This window comes from Aristolochia californica, unplaced genomic scaffold (genome assembly GCF_029961685.1).
Source record: "Aristolochia californica isolate CCGP_79_NKW_82.1479 unplaced genomic scaffold, dmAriCali1.0.hap1 SCAF_3, whole genome shotgun sequence".
Lineage (NCBI taxonomy): Eukaryota > Viridiplantae > Streptophyta > Magnoliopsida > Piperales > Aristolochiaceae > Aristolochia > Aristolochia californica.
In genome coordinates this window covers 2,038,849-2,056,842 of record NW_027181992.1, presented here as the reverse complement: position 1 = coordinate 2,056,842, position 17,994 = coordinate 2,038,849, and the positions used below count along the sequence as shown (strand labels likewise).

The following is a 17,994-nucleotide window of genomic DNA, read 5'->3' as shown; positions in this document are numbered from 1 at the left end:
TCTGCAAGAGCGTGTGGGAGGTGAGAGAGTACTATGTCGCTCTTGCCAGGGACGTCTCCGTCATAGAGCAAGGAAAGATTTGGCCACAGATTCAACGGTGGCAGATGCGGCCACCCCTTGGGTAGTGAAACTCTTCTCTCTTTCGATGGTCTGCTTGGTTTGGCTGATGCCACATTAGCTTAATTGACCGCCCTAGCCCAAGGGTAAGGATTTTCATATCTCACTTTCAGGGTAACCTCATTGTGGAAGGTACTCTTTCGTTGTCACCAACTGGTGCAACAAACCACGTGAGGGCCTCTACCCAAATTATCCACGTGCCTACACGTGAGGGGGAGTGTTAAGGATAGTCTCTTATACATTAGTGAGTATAAAGATTTTGCACTTACTAGTTGGCAAAAAAGGTTTCCTAAGTGGCTAGTCATTTTAGGATAAGACCTTGGACCCAATGTAACATTCAGCTTACGGCTAGGTTGACTCTCTTGCTAGAGGAGTGCCCCTCCGATCCCTCATTGTTAAGGACACTCCCTCTCAGGCCTTGTAATGCTCCTTTTGGCTTGGGGCCTTTCATAAACGAAATAAGTAAACATATAAACTATAACTGTATTGGAAACATACATAGCAATCACAAAAAAAAAACTGAAAGTCACATTAGAAGTACACAAAAAGTGCATAAAAAATTTGATCACTGACTTCCATCAAATTTCTCTGGGGTAGACTGATGATCTGTCTGAATTCAAGTCTTTCAATACCATTGCCATTACATGTTGCATGTACGTCTGTCAATTTTTGTATGTTCAAGCAACTGCATTCAGCATAGCAATGCGAGTGTGGTTTTAGGGCTTACTAATTAATTTAAGGGTGAGACAATAATCTCCATTTCTCCTGGTTCACCTTGTAAACCTCTATAGTAAGATCATGTTAGTAGTTCAAGCATTGCGCAGGATCTCCTCCCGAGCAATATTTGCAATCTAAGTAACTTCTGATCCAGTTATGAGAAATGCTCCATTGAACACACTAAACTTTCCTTGGATCACCAGATTCTAAGAACCTCTTCTCTCCTGTACAATTGATGTATCGAATTTTGAGTAAGTTTTGGACACCATTCTATCATTCTTTCCCTTTTCCAGCATTTGAGATATAGTCCCTAATTAAAAGAAAGCTGACTTGTTTAAACATCTTCACCCATCATTACCATCAATTCCCCCACCAAACCCAATCAAATTAGGGTTTCAGACAACGAATAATTTTCAAAAAAAAAAAAAACAAGAGAGAGAAAGAAAGTGTGGACAGAAGTTTTTGCGTGGTTTGAATAATCTGCAAATGGATTTGAAGTCTAACCCTCGAATTCCAGGTTTAAACGCACAAGTTTCACAATCAAAACATGCAGATGAACGACCTTCGACTTGTACGATGAAGCTGACCAGCCCTGCAGCCATTAAAATACTTTAAAATAACACCAGGATATATTAATACATTAACCCATGCAAAAAGCATACACGACTCGCTCGCTGAACCTTTCTGTAAATGAGAAAAGTTTTTAAAAGGTAAACAAACACCCGAGAAAGAGAAAGACGGACCCAGTCATCTCTGTTTCTTGTAAATTCCTTGTAAAGAATTCGTCTTTCACAGCTTGATTATATTCTTCCCACCAGCTATGACATTGTTGGCTCTGTTGTGGGGCGCAGAGAGGAAGAGCAGATCTCTTAGGATTTTCATCGAACACCTTGTTAGCGCTTAATATATTATTGATGCAGAAGAATATTATTGTTAGAATCTAGATCCTTTAGTACAATCGAGGAGTTGCGCAGAGAGGAATCTGAAGGTATCAATGGTCATGTTCCGTCTTCGTTCGACGCTAGCATCGACGTCGGTAGCGGAAATTGTGTCGAAAAGATAACCAGACGAAATTCCCGATGTGAAAGGCTTTTTGTCTTTTCACTCTCTCTCTCTCTTACTTAGGGTCTAATCCCCGCGTTTTTGTCTTAATGTTTCTTTATTATCTACGTCGGTCTTCCGTCCGTGTCGCTAGCGACGCGGCTATCTGACGTCGAGTTGTAGTTTGCCGCTGATGGTATTTTACCAACCCCTTTTCTGTGAACTAGTGTTTTAGTTTCTTCCCCTCTTTCGCAGCTTCCTGGATGCTTCCTTTTGCTTTCAGCTGCTTTTATTCGATGGATTGGTGTGAAATATGTATTGGGTTTGTTTTCAGTTATCCGCGCTTGTGTTGTTTGACGGTTTGTGTATGAAATCGGTCGTTTATCGGTAGTTTGATTTGATCCATGAGTGGTTAAGTTTTTTTTCCTGTTCTCTTCAAATTAGTGGTGCAGATTTTCTGGGGATTTGAATATTAGGGTTTATTTTATTTTTTGGAGGGGAAATGGTGACTGAGTCGTGGCTGAGAAGAGTTGGAAACAGTCTATGGACACGGCGGCGAGCGGTGGCGGATTCTCAGGTGACGGCGGAGAAGGCCTCGATCGGGATGTTGGCCTTCGAGGTTGGGAGTTTGATGTCGAAAGTGGTGCAGCTCTGGTACTCGCTCACCGACGAGCAGATCGTCCGGCTTCGACACGAGACCTTACAACTGCACGGCGTGCGGAAACTTGTATCCGACGATGACGACTACCTTCTCTCCCTCGCGCTTGCCGAAATGGTCGACAACCTCGCGTACGCGGCGAGGTCGGTGGCGAGGCTTGGGAGGCGGTGCTCCAGCCCTGTCCTGCAGCGCCTGGAGAACCTATTCGATGAAATGGTCAAGAATCCCGATACAGCCGCCGGAGGGTGGGAGTTTAATTGGAAGAAGATGAAGCGGAAGGTCAAGAAGATGGAGAAGTTCGTGGCCACGAGTGCGAATTTGTACCTAGAGATGGAGGTGCTGATGGAGCTGGAGCAGGGTTTGAGGCGGATGCAGGCGAATGGGGCGGATCAGAACCGGGGTAGTTTCGTTGAGTTACAAAGTAAAGTAGTTTGGCAGCGGCAGGAGGTGAAGTATCTCCGAAAGAATTCTCTGTGGAATAGGAGTTTCGACTATGTGATTCGGCTCCTTACACGGTCGCTCTTCACTGTTCTGGGAAGAATTAAGCACGTATTTGGGATTTATCCCGTGGTGGGCGAGTTCGTTGGCGATGCGAAGGCTTTGAATCATCTTCCCCGCAGTCGGTCAATATCAGCTCTTACCCACTCGTTGGTTCACCCGTCCGAGAGTAACTCCCTGAAATTTGCGTCGGGTCCCCTGAGCAGGTTTGATCCAACGAGCTTCGGTTCAGGTCCTCTGGGCAGATCTCGTGGTACAAAATCAGGTCCTCTCGGTGGTCAATGGTGGTCGAAGACCAAGCGGTCTTCCGCTACCAGAGGAGCAGCTTTCAGAGGCTGTATGACCGCTGGCCTGGTCGAGCCACCTCCGACGCTACACACCTACCCTTCAGTAGATAACTTAAGATCTAATGGCTTTGTTTTGGGATCCCTGAATGGGACCAAAGAGTTTGATTTGTTTACTCTCTTCAGTTCAAAGCGGAGGCTATCCTTGAATGCTCCACCTGCAACTCTAGGAGCAGCTGCACTGGCCCTGCACTATGCAAATGTTATAATTGTGATTGAGAAGATGGTAACTTGTCCTCATTTGATCTCTCCAGACGCTAGGGAAGACCTCTATAACATGTTGCCTACAAACATTAGGGCTGCCTTGAGAGCAAGGCTAAACTCTTGTGGAAAGAACTTGGGCTCTCTGGTTTATGATGCAGTTCTTGTAGCAGAATGGAATGAGGCATTGGGGAGAATAATGGAATGGTTGTCCCCTCTGGCCCATAATATGATAAGGTGGCAGTCGGAAAGGAGTTTCGAGCAGCAGCATTTGACTTCAAACACTAATGTGCTTCTGCTGCAAACCCTATATTTTGCAAACCAGGTTAAGACAGAATCAGTAATTACAGAGCTCCTTGTTGGCCTGAATTACCTCTGTAGAGTCCAAGCTGAACCTAATTCTAAAACTTTGGTGGAAGCAAGGGAAAGCAGAAAACTCAGTGAATGCTTTGGTGCAAATGGCTGATCTTATTAGCATCTAATTTCAGTTGCAAAACCAATGGGTGGAGAATTGGACAATATCAGCTTGCAGGAAGCATTTTACAGGACAAGATTATATACTTTGTAGATGTGATTGAGTGTTCAGGGTGTTTTGCACTTTCACCCGGAACTGGGAGTATAATTTTGTAGATGTGCTTGCGAATTTGGACTTTCACTTGGCACTGGGAGCTTGAAATCGTCATCTGTTTGCATTCTTTAATACCGAGAGTTCCACTTTCAGCAATTGAGGTACTGATTATGCATCTTGTTCTTTTTACGTTCGGCCATTTCAAGTTGGCTTTACGTTCTCTTAGCCCCGGAAAGAATCTTCTCAATTCGGTTCACATGACCATCTACAATGTGTATATTCACTCTATATATTAGATTTTCAGTATATATGTATATGTAATGTTTACCATATTCATGAATGCCTCGTATAGATGACAACAGTATTTTGTACGGATGCTTTGTGGCTGAAGTTAAACTTTTCTTGCATGGTTATTATGATGGTTGTGAATCATGAAGCTGATGAATTTCTCTGTATCTGCTAATGACGAAATCCAGAGGATGGAAAACTGTAGATGGCAAAGCATTGACGTGATTGATGAAGTCATGGATCTGGGAGGTATCTATCCCGTCCTGATGTCAGACAGACATTAAAATTGGCATTTGAGCTTGGCTTTCAAGATCACAGACAACCAAAGATATTTAGAACTCTTCAGTTGAGGTGTTGTTGTAGTTCTTTTACTGGACTAAACCTATACTTCCTGCTGCTCTTTGCTTTACCGAGAACTCTCTTTGTTTACTTCTCTGTTCCATGGTCCATTCCTTCTCAACATTGTGAAGTTTATAGAGTGCCTTACTTGCTTTTTCTCATTTTCTGAAGTCTACTCTATGGTTATACATAGAAGGACAAACGTTATGGCCGAGTGAACCTGCACTTCTATAGGACCAAATAACCTACTCTTTGTACCTTCTATTTGTGCAGGTTTTGGCCATAACTTTTTTAAATTAATTTTTAATTTTTTTCTATCATTGATGGAGTTGTCATTTGCCCTTTAGATTGTCAATCAGAATTGGTTCTTTGTTTGTTTTGTTTGATGCTTCTTATCAATGAAGTAAGTCGAGCTTGTAATTCTCTTGAAATCTCGAGACCATGGTTGTTTTGCGTCAAGCAACGAGACTACTTACGGTGGAACCAGGTCAAAAGTTCAGGATTCCCTTCATTCTTCCATGATCAAGTACCCATGCACTTGAAGTTTTTCATGACGCGAGAAATGCATAGTGGAGATTCTGTTGAATGGAGAAAAAGGGAAACTGGTGTGCAATTCCGCCCATGAAAACCTCCACTGCAACTAGCCATGGGAGTCGGTTAGATAGGTATCCCTTTCCTTCTCAAGTTACATGCAAGATTGGGAAATGAGAACTCTGACGTCGTCTTTATGAACAATCTACCGACAAGGCTAGATATGGTTTAATTTGGACGATTTCGGGTCTGTCTCCTTATGGGACATATCCACTGGCAGCAATCCAAAGACTACTGAGGTTAAAAAACAAAAAGATGTGTAAATAGTTAGACTACTGTAGCTCATTTTATATCGATTTTCAAGAGGATATTCAAAGCTGACTTCCAAGTTTCCAAGAGGAAAGTCATTCACATTCTTTTTATTTCTATAATATATATAGATGATTGATCCAATACGAAAAATCATATAAAACGAAACACTATCTCAGCCGTCCTATCATGAGATAGCCGTTGCTCGTGATCGGATAGTTGAAATAGTCATTTCACTTGTTTCACACCAAATGGTTTGTCATATTTGATCAACCTTTGTCTCTCTCTCTATAAATATATATATACACACAAATAAATATAAATAGATAAAATTTTCTTTTCTTTTAATAAACAAGATGTCGGATTATCATCAAAGTAAACCAAAAAAAATAAAAAATAGGTTGCTTCAACGATTTAACAATTACCTCGCAGATATAAGGGTGTCTTGGAAGTACGAATACAAAAAATACATCGTATGACTTCTTTTGTTTTCAATTGCAACTTTCAATTCTTTTCCATTTATTTTATCAAATATTTCAAAAATTAAAAGAGTTTGAGCCAATTCAATATACTCATTCCCAACATAAATTTTTTTAAGGACCATAATATGTCCACTCTACAAAACAAAACCAATGGTCCAAAATTGAGGCTAACTTGAATGATCAAAGAGCCCTCACTACTCAAGCAAAACTTGACAATTCTCCCTTTGTAGTTGGTACTAGACCAAACCACTTAAATTGCACCTTAGTGGGGGATCTAAGGGACCCTTGAGTTCCATAACAAAGGACATGTACAAGTGACATTAGGTATGTTGTGTCGACTATTGCACTCTTTTCCTACTATTCGTTGGGTGCTTTTTCAAACTTTTAAACGATGGGGAAGTGACCAGGTTAGAGTCTCTTTCCCGCCAAGCCAGTTCGCTGTGCCCTGTGAAACTCTTGAGAAATGTGATTTTGATAAACTTTTGTCTCCGTTAGGATGTGCGGCGCGCTTGACACGGCTTGAAGAAGCTCCTGGACTCGGTTGGCTCCGAGTTAACTCAGCACTTCAGTTGAACTATTTTTATTTATTATTTCATCAGTTTTAATGATTTATCTTTGAATTTTTGAATGTTTTTTCTCGACATTTTTGAATTTATAAAAAAAAATAGAATATTTTTCAAAATTCGGCAGTTTTTTAGAGCATTATTCAATGAAATGAATAAAATTTTCGAGAAGGGTATATTCAAGAACGATCTAGAATTTACATAAATAGAAAGAAGATAGAACGGGTCGACTCGGATCGAGTTACTTGCCATTTTGGACCTCGACTCGCTTTTCCTTTTGGCGGTAATTCATCGCTTGTGATTTGCGTATTGAACTTCGACCTGAAAGAGGCCGTTGGTCCTAGACGTCTCCCTCTCTGTCTCTAACTCTCTCTCTCTCTCTCTCTCTCTTTCTCTCTCTTTCTCTGTCCTTAGGGCAGATTAAAGGGCTGCAAAGCTTCTATTCCGGAAATCTTCGTGGGAAAGCGAGGCCATTACTTTTTTTTTTTTTTATCTTACTTCCTAGTAATAACAATATTAATGCTGGTTTCTGAACCCTAACGAGGCGTATTCCGTCTGCTCCCTCTGCGATTTCATGTTTTCCAGTTTTTAAGTTTATACTCTTCACGAAAATTGAGCCGCCTGCGAAAGTTGGAAAGGCCGATGAACAAGATTTGGTCGGTGAAATGTTAGGGTATGCCGTTCTAATTGTTGGGGACTTACCAGAAACCCTAGATAAGAAGAGGCTTCTGTAGTCTAGGGTTTCGGTTTTTTCTTTCCTTTTTTGCCATGGAGACTGAGGGGACAAGTACTCCCTGTCAGAAAAGACGAGGGAGGAGCTTGGATCAATCTGGCGGTCGGGGATGTAAAAGAAGAGCTATTGGTAGGGGGAAGCATTTGCTGGGAAGATATTTGGAGAAGGAGTTTCCCGGGAGCGGCCTTTTCTTGGGAAAAATTACAACATATGGTCGTGGATTCTATAGAGTCATTTACGAGGATGGCGATTCTGAGGATTTGGAATACGGAGAAATTGCGGATGTACTGATAGATGAGGGAGACGGCTCTGATACCCAACTGAGTATCAGAAAGCAGAAGATAGAACAGCTGTCTGTTTCATCGAGTGATAAGCCGCTTCAGCCTGCCTCATGTCCAGAGTATTCCTCAGTTATCAGTAGGTTGAGTTCCGATCTCGAAGTTGATGGGATCGACAAACCTGATGTTGATACAGACGCAGACTCATGCAGCGATTCTTGCGAATCTGGTGGAGCCTCTGCATCTGAATGCCCTTCGCTTCAGCCGCTACCTCTACCTCCTTCCTCTGGTGACCTTGGGGTTCCTGAGGAATCTGTTTCTCTTCTGTTCTCTGTCTACAACTTTTTGAGATCCTTTAGTCACCAACTATTTTTAAGTCCCTTTGGCCTTGATAGTTTCGTGGGATGCCTCAATTGTGTTTCACAAAACACTCTGTTGGATGCTATTTATGTTTCAGTTATGCGTGCTTTGAAGCGCCATCTTGAAATGCTTGCTTCAGATGGTTCGGAAGTCGCTGGAAGATGCCTGAGGTACGCATTCGTTACTTAAATGGCTTTTCTTAGTGTTTATTAGTGTTATTCAGGTGCTAAGGTGAGCTAATTTAATCATTTTCAGGCGTCTGGATTGGAGTTTACTGGATTCTCTAACTTGGTCTGTTTTCATCGTTGAATACCTTGTAACGTTGGGGTATACAAAGGAGACCAATTGGAGAGGATTTTTGGCCCATGCTCTCAGCGGGGAGTTTTACAGCTTGCCTGTGCTCACAAAGCTGAGGGTCTTGCAGATCCTGTGTGATGATGTATTGAACTCTGCAGAGCTCAGAGCTGAAATTGACATGCGAGAAAGTTCAGAAGCAGAAATAGAGGTGGATGAGCATGCAAGCATTCCTCCTGAAAAGGGACCCAGAAGGGTGCATCCCAGATACTCCAAGACCTCAGCTTGCAAAGATGCAGAGAGCATGGAGAACATTGTGGAAGCGAATGAGCAGAGTTTAATAGGCTGTAAAGTTGTGGGTCAAACAGTGGATTCAAGGGACATTGATGATGATGGTAACAGTGATGAATGCCGGCTTTGTGGAATGGATGGGACGTTGATATGTTGCGATGGATGCCCTTCTGCTTACCACTCAAGATGCATTGCTCTCAGTAAAGCACACTTGCCTGATGGGTTGTGGTTTTGTCCAGAATGTGTTGTCAATAAGATGGGTCCCACTTGTTCCAGAATAGGGAAGGGGCTGAGAGGAGCAGAGATGTTTGGCGTTGATCCATTTGAGCGGGTGTTTTATGGAACATGCAATTACTTACTTGTGTAAGGCTTTTTACTTCATTACCAACTATTTTTGCTGCTTATTGTTGGTCTCTGTGAATGCTTTACTGACAAAAAGGTGCAGTAAAACAGTGCTACCCTGTCCAAAAGAGTCCTCATATTGTTTGTAAAACTTAAAATTACCTGCCCAAGAATTGGTGTCTATTGTTGCCTTTTATCTATTTTTTATTGAATGTGGACTCCTTTACATGGCTGTCTGGAGGTGGATGTGATGGGTTCTATATCTTTCATTTCATCTGTGTAGTTGTGCTTTTCATGTTTCAAATGCTGTATGTAGGTTTTCGTATAATAAGTGATGATAAGCAGTTTTATGATGTTTTAAAAGCACGAGTGTCTGTCATGTGCATGTGCACTTAAGTGACAGAAATGGCTAAACCACCTTTTCAACATCAATGAATACCTATTTTAGATTTTTTGAAAAAAGTTTTGGTAATTTGCTTACAAGGTTGGTCTGGTCATTTGCTTGATCCTACTTATATATACTTTTTTAGATAACAATGAGAAAGAGGATTCCATTAAGAGGGCTCCCAAGGGAGACAAGAGTACAAGATTAGGAAAGCAAGGAAAAAGCTAAAGAGATGAAAGGAAGATACCCCATAGGAAGAACAAAGGAAACTGAGAGATTGATCCTACTTATATCAAGGATTCGGATATGGTCTACTCTTGGATAATGTTCTTAGTTCTTCATCAACAAATCTAGGATAATGCAGACCAATTCAGGAAACTTGACTCCATCACTTGGGGAGTGTTTTCCATATTTACAGAACTGGCACTCCATCTTCCAAAATGGGGGTACAGCGCCTGGTTGGACTTGGCCCGATGTTTTTATGCATATATTGAGGTACACAAATGAACACAAGGTTGCCCCTCCCTCTTCCCCCTCCCAAAAAGATGTTTGATATTAATCCTCTTTACCTGCAGTATGTGGCATTATACAAAGTAAAAGAAATTTACACGATATTTCATATCACACTAGTAAATTAATTATTTCTTTGCTAGGCTTATGTGTTACGCCTTAAAGATTTTATCTATTGAAAATTCTTTCAATATCTTCCATGTTGTTCAAGTTGAGCAATTTAGGACTTCATTAACTATGCTTTTTTTTTATCATGCTTTGATTTTCTTCTCAAAGTTCAGCATGTTTAGCCATTTTTCTATTCCTTCAATTAATACAATAAGAATTTTATTGAGTGTGAGATCATCTGATTCTTTCCTTATTTTGGATGTGATTCATGCATCTTTCTTAGTCTCATTCCTCTCTTAATTAAGCAGGAGTTTGATAATACTTATAGTGATCAGACCTCTTTAGTTGATTTACTTTGAATTTATGTGAATGTGCTTCTTCTATAATAATCTCTTTAAATGAATTGTTTCAGGCTTGACTCGTCCATGGGTTCTGAACAATTTTGCAAATACTACTGTCAGAATGATGTCATGAATGTTCTGCAACTCCTTTTCGCATCTGAACAATATGCTTCATCATACTCTGAGATTTGTAAGGGCATTTCACAATATTGGGATATTTCAGAAGAGAAAAGTTTCCAACATATTGAAAGGAGAGAAACCTGTATGTTAGATGATAGAGAAAAGGCCAAGGGGTTTACTTCTATTAATGAAATAACAGTATGTTCCATTGATGTGAAGGAGGATGATCATGTGAGCAACAACTGTGAAAGTAATGTGGACAATGGAAAAATATCTATTCAGGAAAGTGCTTGTCATGGAGTAGCTGCAAGTGAACTCTCACACATTGTTGGCCAATGTAACCCTCTGGCTCTTGATGGAAAAAACAACAATGCTATAGAACAAAGTGTTGAGCAAGTTTTTCCAACCACAAATGCAAAGCTCCATGAGCAGTGTGGCACTGAATCTGCTGGGTCATTTATATTGCCCCTGGAATCCGGCAATGTAAATCCCCAGATAACTGGTGAAAGGTCAAATCTACTAGAAATAGCTAGTAGGGAAGATGCAGATAGTGGGAGAGTCCAAGAAAACATGATTGGCAAAGTCGTACCTTTTGGAGTTTCTTTTAAACCCCTGGCATATACAAATCTGTATATACTTGGTGATTTTGCTGCATCTGCTGCTGCAAATTTGGCTATTCTAACATCAGAAAAAGGGAAAAGTACTGAGTTGGATACTTCTTCTAATCCCAAGAAAGTAACATCTGAAAATGTGTCTCTGCAAGTGAAAGCATTTGCTGGAGCATCTTTACCTTTTCTATGGCCAAGTTCTGAAAGGAAGCTAATAGAGGTCCCAAGGGAAAGGTGTGGCTGGTGTCTTGCATGCAAGGCTCCTCCAAGCAGAAAAATGGGGTGTTTGTTGAATTTGGCTGCCTCAAATGCATTGAGAGGTGCTGCTAGAGCAGTTGGTGGTCTTCGAGCTCTAAAGAATGTGGTTATACCAATCTCTGTTATTGCTGCATATATTTTAAACATGGAGGAGAGTCTACGTGGTCTTATAGTAGGTCCATTTTTTATTGGGAGCTACAGGACACAATGGCGTAAGCATCTAGAGACGGCTTCAACCTGCAGGTCATTGAAGTACTTCTTGTTAGAAGTAAGGGTTTAAATATTTTATGTTTTTCCGTTGAGAATATCTTTGCTTATAAATTCATATTTTTACTTTTACACAACCTCTTCTTATCCCAGTAGGGGAGTGTATGCATGCTTGGGTGGTAAACTTCTGAGTGTTTTTTTGAAAAGGAACTTCTGAGTGTTGTACAATGTTAATGTCTTTGTTTTGTTTTTGTTTTTGTTTTTATTAATAATGATTTCATTGGAAGCAGGAAGGCCAGCAAGCAAGATTACAAGGGCAGAGGAGGGTTGACCATGACAATGAGATATTGATGGTCAACTCCCTCCTAGTGATCTTTTTTTTTTTTTTTAAAGGATGAGATTTTATTCAAAGAGAAAGAACTTACATAAGGTGGGGGCGTTTTAATGTATTTTAATGCAATTGTGGACTTAGTAAAAACATGAATACTTCTTGGCAAGCATACCTCTAGAAGTGCCAAGAACATTGCAGATTCTTTGGCTAGAGAGGGGTTTCACGGCAGAACCTAGCTATGGGAGACTAATTCCACTTTTGACATTCATTGGCACTTATTTTTGGGGGGTCCTTTTTCTTTGTTTTTAGCTTCAACCTTGTATTCCTTGAATACCTTTTCCTTGGGAGGCCTTTTAATGGAATCCTTATTCTCATTGTTATCAAGAAAAAGATATTCCAATGTCTCTCATGGGGTAGTGGGTTGGTAGAGGGGGGGGGGGGGGGTGTTTGTGTCTCCTTTTTCTTCTGAGGGAAGGGGGAAAGGTTTTTATCAGAAACAGTTTACATGTTTGTCCACTGACGAAGCAGTTCTTCACCTTGGAAAAAATATTATTGAAAGGAGTTGGATGGTCCCTAGGCCATTTTCTGTGTGGTATTTGGTGGCATCACTTATTTTCTGGTGGCGTGCATATAGGACTGTTGGCAAATGTGCAATCCGGTTTCAAATGTAACATCAGAGGCTAGAAAAAACTGTTGTCCTTTGTTCTCATTGTCTCAGATAATTTCATGGGAGTGTCTGTTTTGTCTCCTCTGAGTGACATCTACTTGAACATCATATATAGTTCCATCTTTTGCTTGGTTTTCTTGCCTCTAATTATCGGCTTTTTTAACATCAACAGACAGTTCATATTGAAGTAGTTACACAATTAGCAATAGAAGCCTGATATCACTGCATTTTATTGAAAAACTATCCATGCAAGTGTTTATTATCATGTCCAATTCTGATGCCATTGATTTTGGGTGATCAGAGAAGGTTGTGTTGATCTGCAATAATTTACAGAGTCAAGCTGGAAATCTTCACCTTATTATTAAAAGTGTGTAGCCTTTTGTTGAGAGAGTCTGATTGCTATGTAGCATCATTTTTTTTTTCAAAATTGTTCCGTTATCCTCATTCATTATGCCTTTATGAATGCTTTTTCATGCTTGCTGCCTTTTATTCTTCATGGGCAAGTTTTTCATAAATATTAAGAACTTATTGAAAAGATTACTATCATACATTCACTATTTTGCTCTTTGTTCATTAAATTATGATCTTCTTTTGCCAGCTTGAAGAGAATATTTCTCGGCTTGCTTTTTCTGCAAACTGGGTTAAACTAGTTGATGATTTGTCGACTGAATCTGCTACAACTCATAATTACATCTCCATTGCTGGATCACTTCAAAGGCGTGGCCCAAATTCAAGGCGAAATAAGAAACTATCTGTCACTTTTGATGATTCACTAGATCATTGTCATGACTGGTGGCGGAGAGGTAGACTTTCAAAGATGATATTTATGAATGGGATACTACCTTCTGCTATCATTAGGAAAGCTGCTCGTCAAGGTATCCCATAATTTTGAATCTATTTGTCCCTAGGCATCCTTATTTACTTTTTCTTCATTATGTCTAAATCTGTATATATTTCTACATCAGGTGGTTTTAGAAAGATCTCAAGTATTTGTTATTCTGAAGAAGCTCCAAAAAGAAGCCAACAGTTTGCATGGAGAGCTGCAGTAGAACTGAGCAAGAACACATCACAGCTTGCTCTTCAGGTTTGTTCATATTCTATGTTAAATGCCTAGACTACATTAGTATCTCTATCGTGTGCTTAGAAATAATCACGAGTGAGTTCGTAATGTAATCACAAAAATTGCACATTCTAAGAGTATCAATGGGTAAGTCCCCAACCTATAGTTGTATGTGCTCCACGACTTAGGCTAGTTGTTTGAATTGATAGTTGCTGTGTATGGGAGACTAGTTTCACACTGATTTGGGCTTGAAGAGATTCTTACTTTTTAGTTGAAAATAGGCATTCTAACTTTGGCTACATTTTTGGGATGGATTAGGATCCAAGTTTCACATAGTATCAGAGCCCAAGCCTATGTTTGTGTTCAAGTGACCTCACTATGTTCTCTTGTGCCAGGTTGGAGGGCAAGTGTTGGTGGGTAAAAAGTCTCTCAATCTATTATGTACTTGCGCGATGTCCCAGGCTAGTTGGATGTGAGAGTTGTTGTGTGTGGGAGAATAGTCCCATATTGGTTTGGGATAGAAGAGGTCCTATGCTTATTATTTGGAAATAGGCCTGCTTACATCAGCTAGTCATTCTGCGATGAACATGGATCATCATGGATCCAACTTTTAAGGAGGATAGTCATTGGGGAACTTAGTAACTTACTAGGCATAGGTGTACTTATTACCCCCTTCTGCTCATCAACCCAGTCGGTTTTTAGTTTTGTCTTAACTGACACTTTACAACTACTTGAGTATTTGGCTTGCATGGACAAACTGCATCAGTTACAATATGATTTTGTGATTATATGGAAGTTAGTAAAAACTTATGGAATCATTTCTTAAAAAAGGCTTATTGAATCATGTCACTGCCTTCTGTTATTTATCAGGTCAGATGTCTTGATTCTCACATCAAATGGAGTGATCTTGTTCGTCCTGACCAAATATCTCAGGAGGGAAAAGGTGTTGATGTTGAAACTGCATTCGCATTCAGGAATGCATTCATATGTGATAAGATGGTTGTTGAAAGGAAGATCAGATATGCATTGCTATTTGGTAATCAGAAATACCTTCCTTCACGTTTGATGAAGAATGTTATAGAAGCAGAAACTGTTGACGATGGCGAGAAGTTGTGGTTCTTGGAATCTCATGTACCTCTTTACCTGATAAAAGAATATGAAGAAAAAGCTGCCAATGTTCCTTTGCCTTCTCCTAACAAGGAACCTTTTTGTCTCTCAAAGCTCCAGCTAAGGCAGCTGAAAGCTATTCGAATTGGCGATATATTCTCTTATCTTTACCACAAGGGAGATCATCCTGACAAGAGCCCTTGTACTTCTTGTCAAAATGATGCTGTACTCAGGTAATTCACCACTCTCTCTCTCCCTCCCTCCTCCCCCACAAAACATTGCCATGCTGACCACAATGCTCTTGCTAAATGCTTTTATCTTTGCATAGAGTGCTCAATTTGGCAGCTTCTTGTACTATAAAAAAGCACTATACACTTTCCTGTTCTACTGATGAAAATTTTTATTTGCTTTAACAGGAATGCTGTAAAATGCAGCAGATGTCAAGGTACACACCAAATACTGACACTAATTTCATGTGGTATATACCTGCTTCTCATTTCAGGGGACTTAGGTCACTTAATGGTCTTGATTGCTGCCTTCTATCAGGTTACTGTCACAAAGACTGCACTATACCATCAATTGCAGACAAGAAAGATGACTTGGAATTCGTGCTTATGTGTAAAAAGTGTTATCACAGAAAACCTATTGTTCCAGATGAGAATTCTATGAAGCAACTAAAAATTAAATTGTCTTTTCAAGATGCCAAGGTTCAGTCCAATAATGTGCCACAAAAAGTACAACGATCCACTGGAACCATAGAAAGTCATCATGAGCTTCAGACAAATTACTCTAATCTCAGTTCAGCTCGGAAAGATACACGGTATGGCCTTGTATGGAAGCGGAACAAGCTGAAAACTGAAGATAATGGTGCAGATTTCAGGCTTAAGCACATTCTTCTCAAAGGCGATCCAAATGTCAACCCTCCTGAAAGACCCATCTGTACCCTTTGTCAGCAGCCATATGATTCGAATCTCATGTACATCTGCTGTGATAGATGCTTAAGTAAGCCTGAGATGTGATAGATTATTTACTGATTGATCATTAGATTGCATTATTTTTTTCTTTTTTTTAATTTATTGTTACTGTTGGTGGTGTTTTTCTTAGGGTGGTACCATGCGGATGCTGTTCAGCTGAAGGAAGAAGAAATCTTAGATTTACTTGGCTTCAGGTGCTGCAAGTGTCGGAGAAAAGCTTCACCTCTATGCCCCTATCTGAACACAAGCATAAAATCTAAGAAATTGATCACGAGGACAGTCAAGAACCAGAGCAGCATGGAAAGAAACCAAGGCAGTGCAAAACTGGATATACTAGGGACTGCATTCAATGACCATGTGGTGGCAGAATCTGCTGATCTGCCTTTACATATGGAAACAAACAATGCGATGAATGATCTTGAAGGGGCAGAGTTATCTACTTCATGGTCACATTCAAAGGAGCAGGGTATCATGACAGATAGCAATGAGCCACTTCTCATTTCACTGGATGGTGTTGAACCAGTTGCTGAAACAAACATGTTTGAGTGCACAACTGAGTGGAGTGCATCACAGTTGTTGTACCAGAGCCCACAAAAACTACCTGTCAGAAGGCAAATAAAGCAGATGGATGATGAAGGTTCTGCTGTACACATAACACCTATGGAAAATGCACTACATGAAGCATCATCGCCAATAGCAGAATGGAGCTTTCCAGATAGTGGTGAGTTGATTGATGGAGAGAACATGGAATATGAACCTCAGACCTACTTCTCCTTTACTGAGTTGTTAGCTTCAGAGGACGTTCAGGTGGGTGATGCATTTGGTTCTGCTGTGCCCACGGATGCAAAGGAAAACTGGGATAATTCTGAAGCTGCTTGTGATGATAGTGGTGCTGTCTGTCAGGCTATGCCCTCGTATGGCTCATTTGAACAATATGAAGTTGCTGCAGAAAGTTGCTCTCTGGTGTCCAACACAATACCTTGTTGTATGTGTCACAACATGGAGCCAATCCCTGACCTAGTTTGCTTGAGTTGCCAGTTGCAAATACATAGCCATTGTTCTCCTTGGGTTGAGCCACCCTCCTTTGAGTCTAGTAGCTGGAAGTGTGGTAGCTGTCGTGACTGGCGATAGTTGATCTGTGATGGATATTTTCTTTGTTGATTTATTCATGCTGCAGAAAAGCTTGATGAGACTTGAACAGGAGCCAGGGTGACCCCCTCTGGGGCTCTAGGAAGCTGGAGGTTGGCTTTACTGGGTGTGTTTGAGTAGTTTCTGAATGCCTTATCCAAATTCTTGCCCCTTTCTGAGCACTGGTAGCTGTGACTCACATCTTCTAGGCTGAGCTCTTTCTGAGCCCTGGTAGCAGTGACTCACATCTTCTAGGCTGAGTTGAAGTTGACGTAACAATATCTGGCATTCATTCACATCATGATGTGTTGAATGAGCTCTGGACGTTGTTCGGTATTTACAGGATCTTTACAAAACTCAAGGAAGAGATATCGTTTTGACTAGTGTAGATTGGGAGGGGGGGTCTTACTAGGAAAGCGCGGCGTTTCATATGTTGAAGGATGAGCGAGTTTTTTTGTGCTTATCCTCGATGAGTTATGTTTATACCCCTTCAGGTATGAATTCTACCTGTCAGAAGTTTTGATTGTTGATGAGGGAAATGAATGATTCAACTTTGAAAGCAAAGTTCAAAGTTCAATTACTTGCTGATTATGATAGCATGTGAGGGCTGCTGTGAAGGGTAACTCGTCTTAAAATGTATTTTTGTTGTTGTCGTATTGGCACATTTCTGCCAAGATGAGGATGTACCTACCCCTATTTTAAATCCAATCAATTAACTTTTAATTAGTATGGTAAGTGTGTTCATGAATTAAAAATACGAATAACAACATGCATCATGCTTAATAGAAAACTGAAACTGGGGATTATTAACAAGTGGCAATACAATGCCACCTTCATTCTCATCTACTGCAGCACTTTAAAACTGATGTCACTATGTAATCACCTTTATTAAATAACTAGCTTACAATATGTTTGCACCCTATGTCCAAGGTGTCACATTGACTTCCCACGTTGGGTGTTGAATGTAGCATTGTGGTAAATATTTATTAATGTTCTATATATAAATAATTATTTGTATCGTTCAAAAATAAAAATTCAAAATTATAATCGACTATTGATAATGATGATTTGTTGACCAATGGTGCCTTAGCGGCTAAATCTAGAACAAACCTCTCAAGTAGGGTGGTATCAAGTCGGGCCAAATTCGAACTTGCATATATTCGAGTTTTGTTTAATTTTAATATTTTGTCAAAGTTCAAACTCAAACTTAAAATTGGAATCGAGTTCAAACCTAAA

The 17,994-nt window shown here is 40.3% G+C and overlaps 2 protein-coding genes across 2 annotated transcripts; both read left to right on the top strand.

Annotated features, from left to right (window-relative positions):
* Positions 1-2,036: 2,036 nt before the first annotated feature.
* Positions 2,037-4,878, top strand: LOC137960009 (protein PSK SIMULATOR 1-like). The gene is made up of 2 exons (XM_068807453.1): positions 2,037-4,305; positions 4,621-4,878. Exon 1 carries the CDS (start codon positions 2,378-2,380, stop codon positions 4,040-4,042), a length of 1,665 nt encoding a protein of 554 aa, XP_068663554.1. The 5' UTR covers positions 2,037-2,377; the 3' UTR covers positions 4,043-4,305; positions 4,621-4,878.
* A 2,173-nt stretch (positions 4,879-7,051) lies between these two features.
* Positions 7,052-17,487, top strand: LOC137959149 (DDT domain-containing protein PTM-like). Its single transcript, XM_068806476.1, has 9 exons — positions 7,052-8,197; positions 8,283-8,975; positions 10,370-11,552; positions 13,088-13,364; positions 13,455-13,573; positions 14,420-14,889; positions 15,073-15,101; positions 15,203-15,658; positions 15,761-17,487. Exons 1-9 carry the CDS (start codon positions 7,425-7,427, stop codon positions 16,759-16,761), a joined length of 5,001 nt encoding a protein of 1,666 aa, XP_068662577.1. The 5' UTR covers positions 7,052-7,424; the 3' UTR covers positions 16,762-17,487.
* Positions 17,488-17,994: the final 507 nt, after the last annotated feature.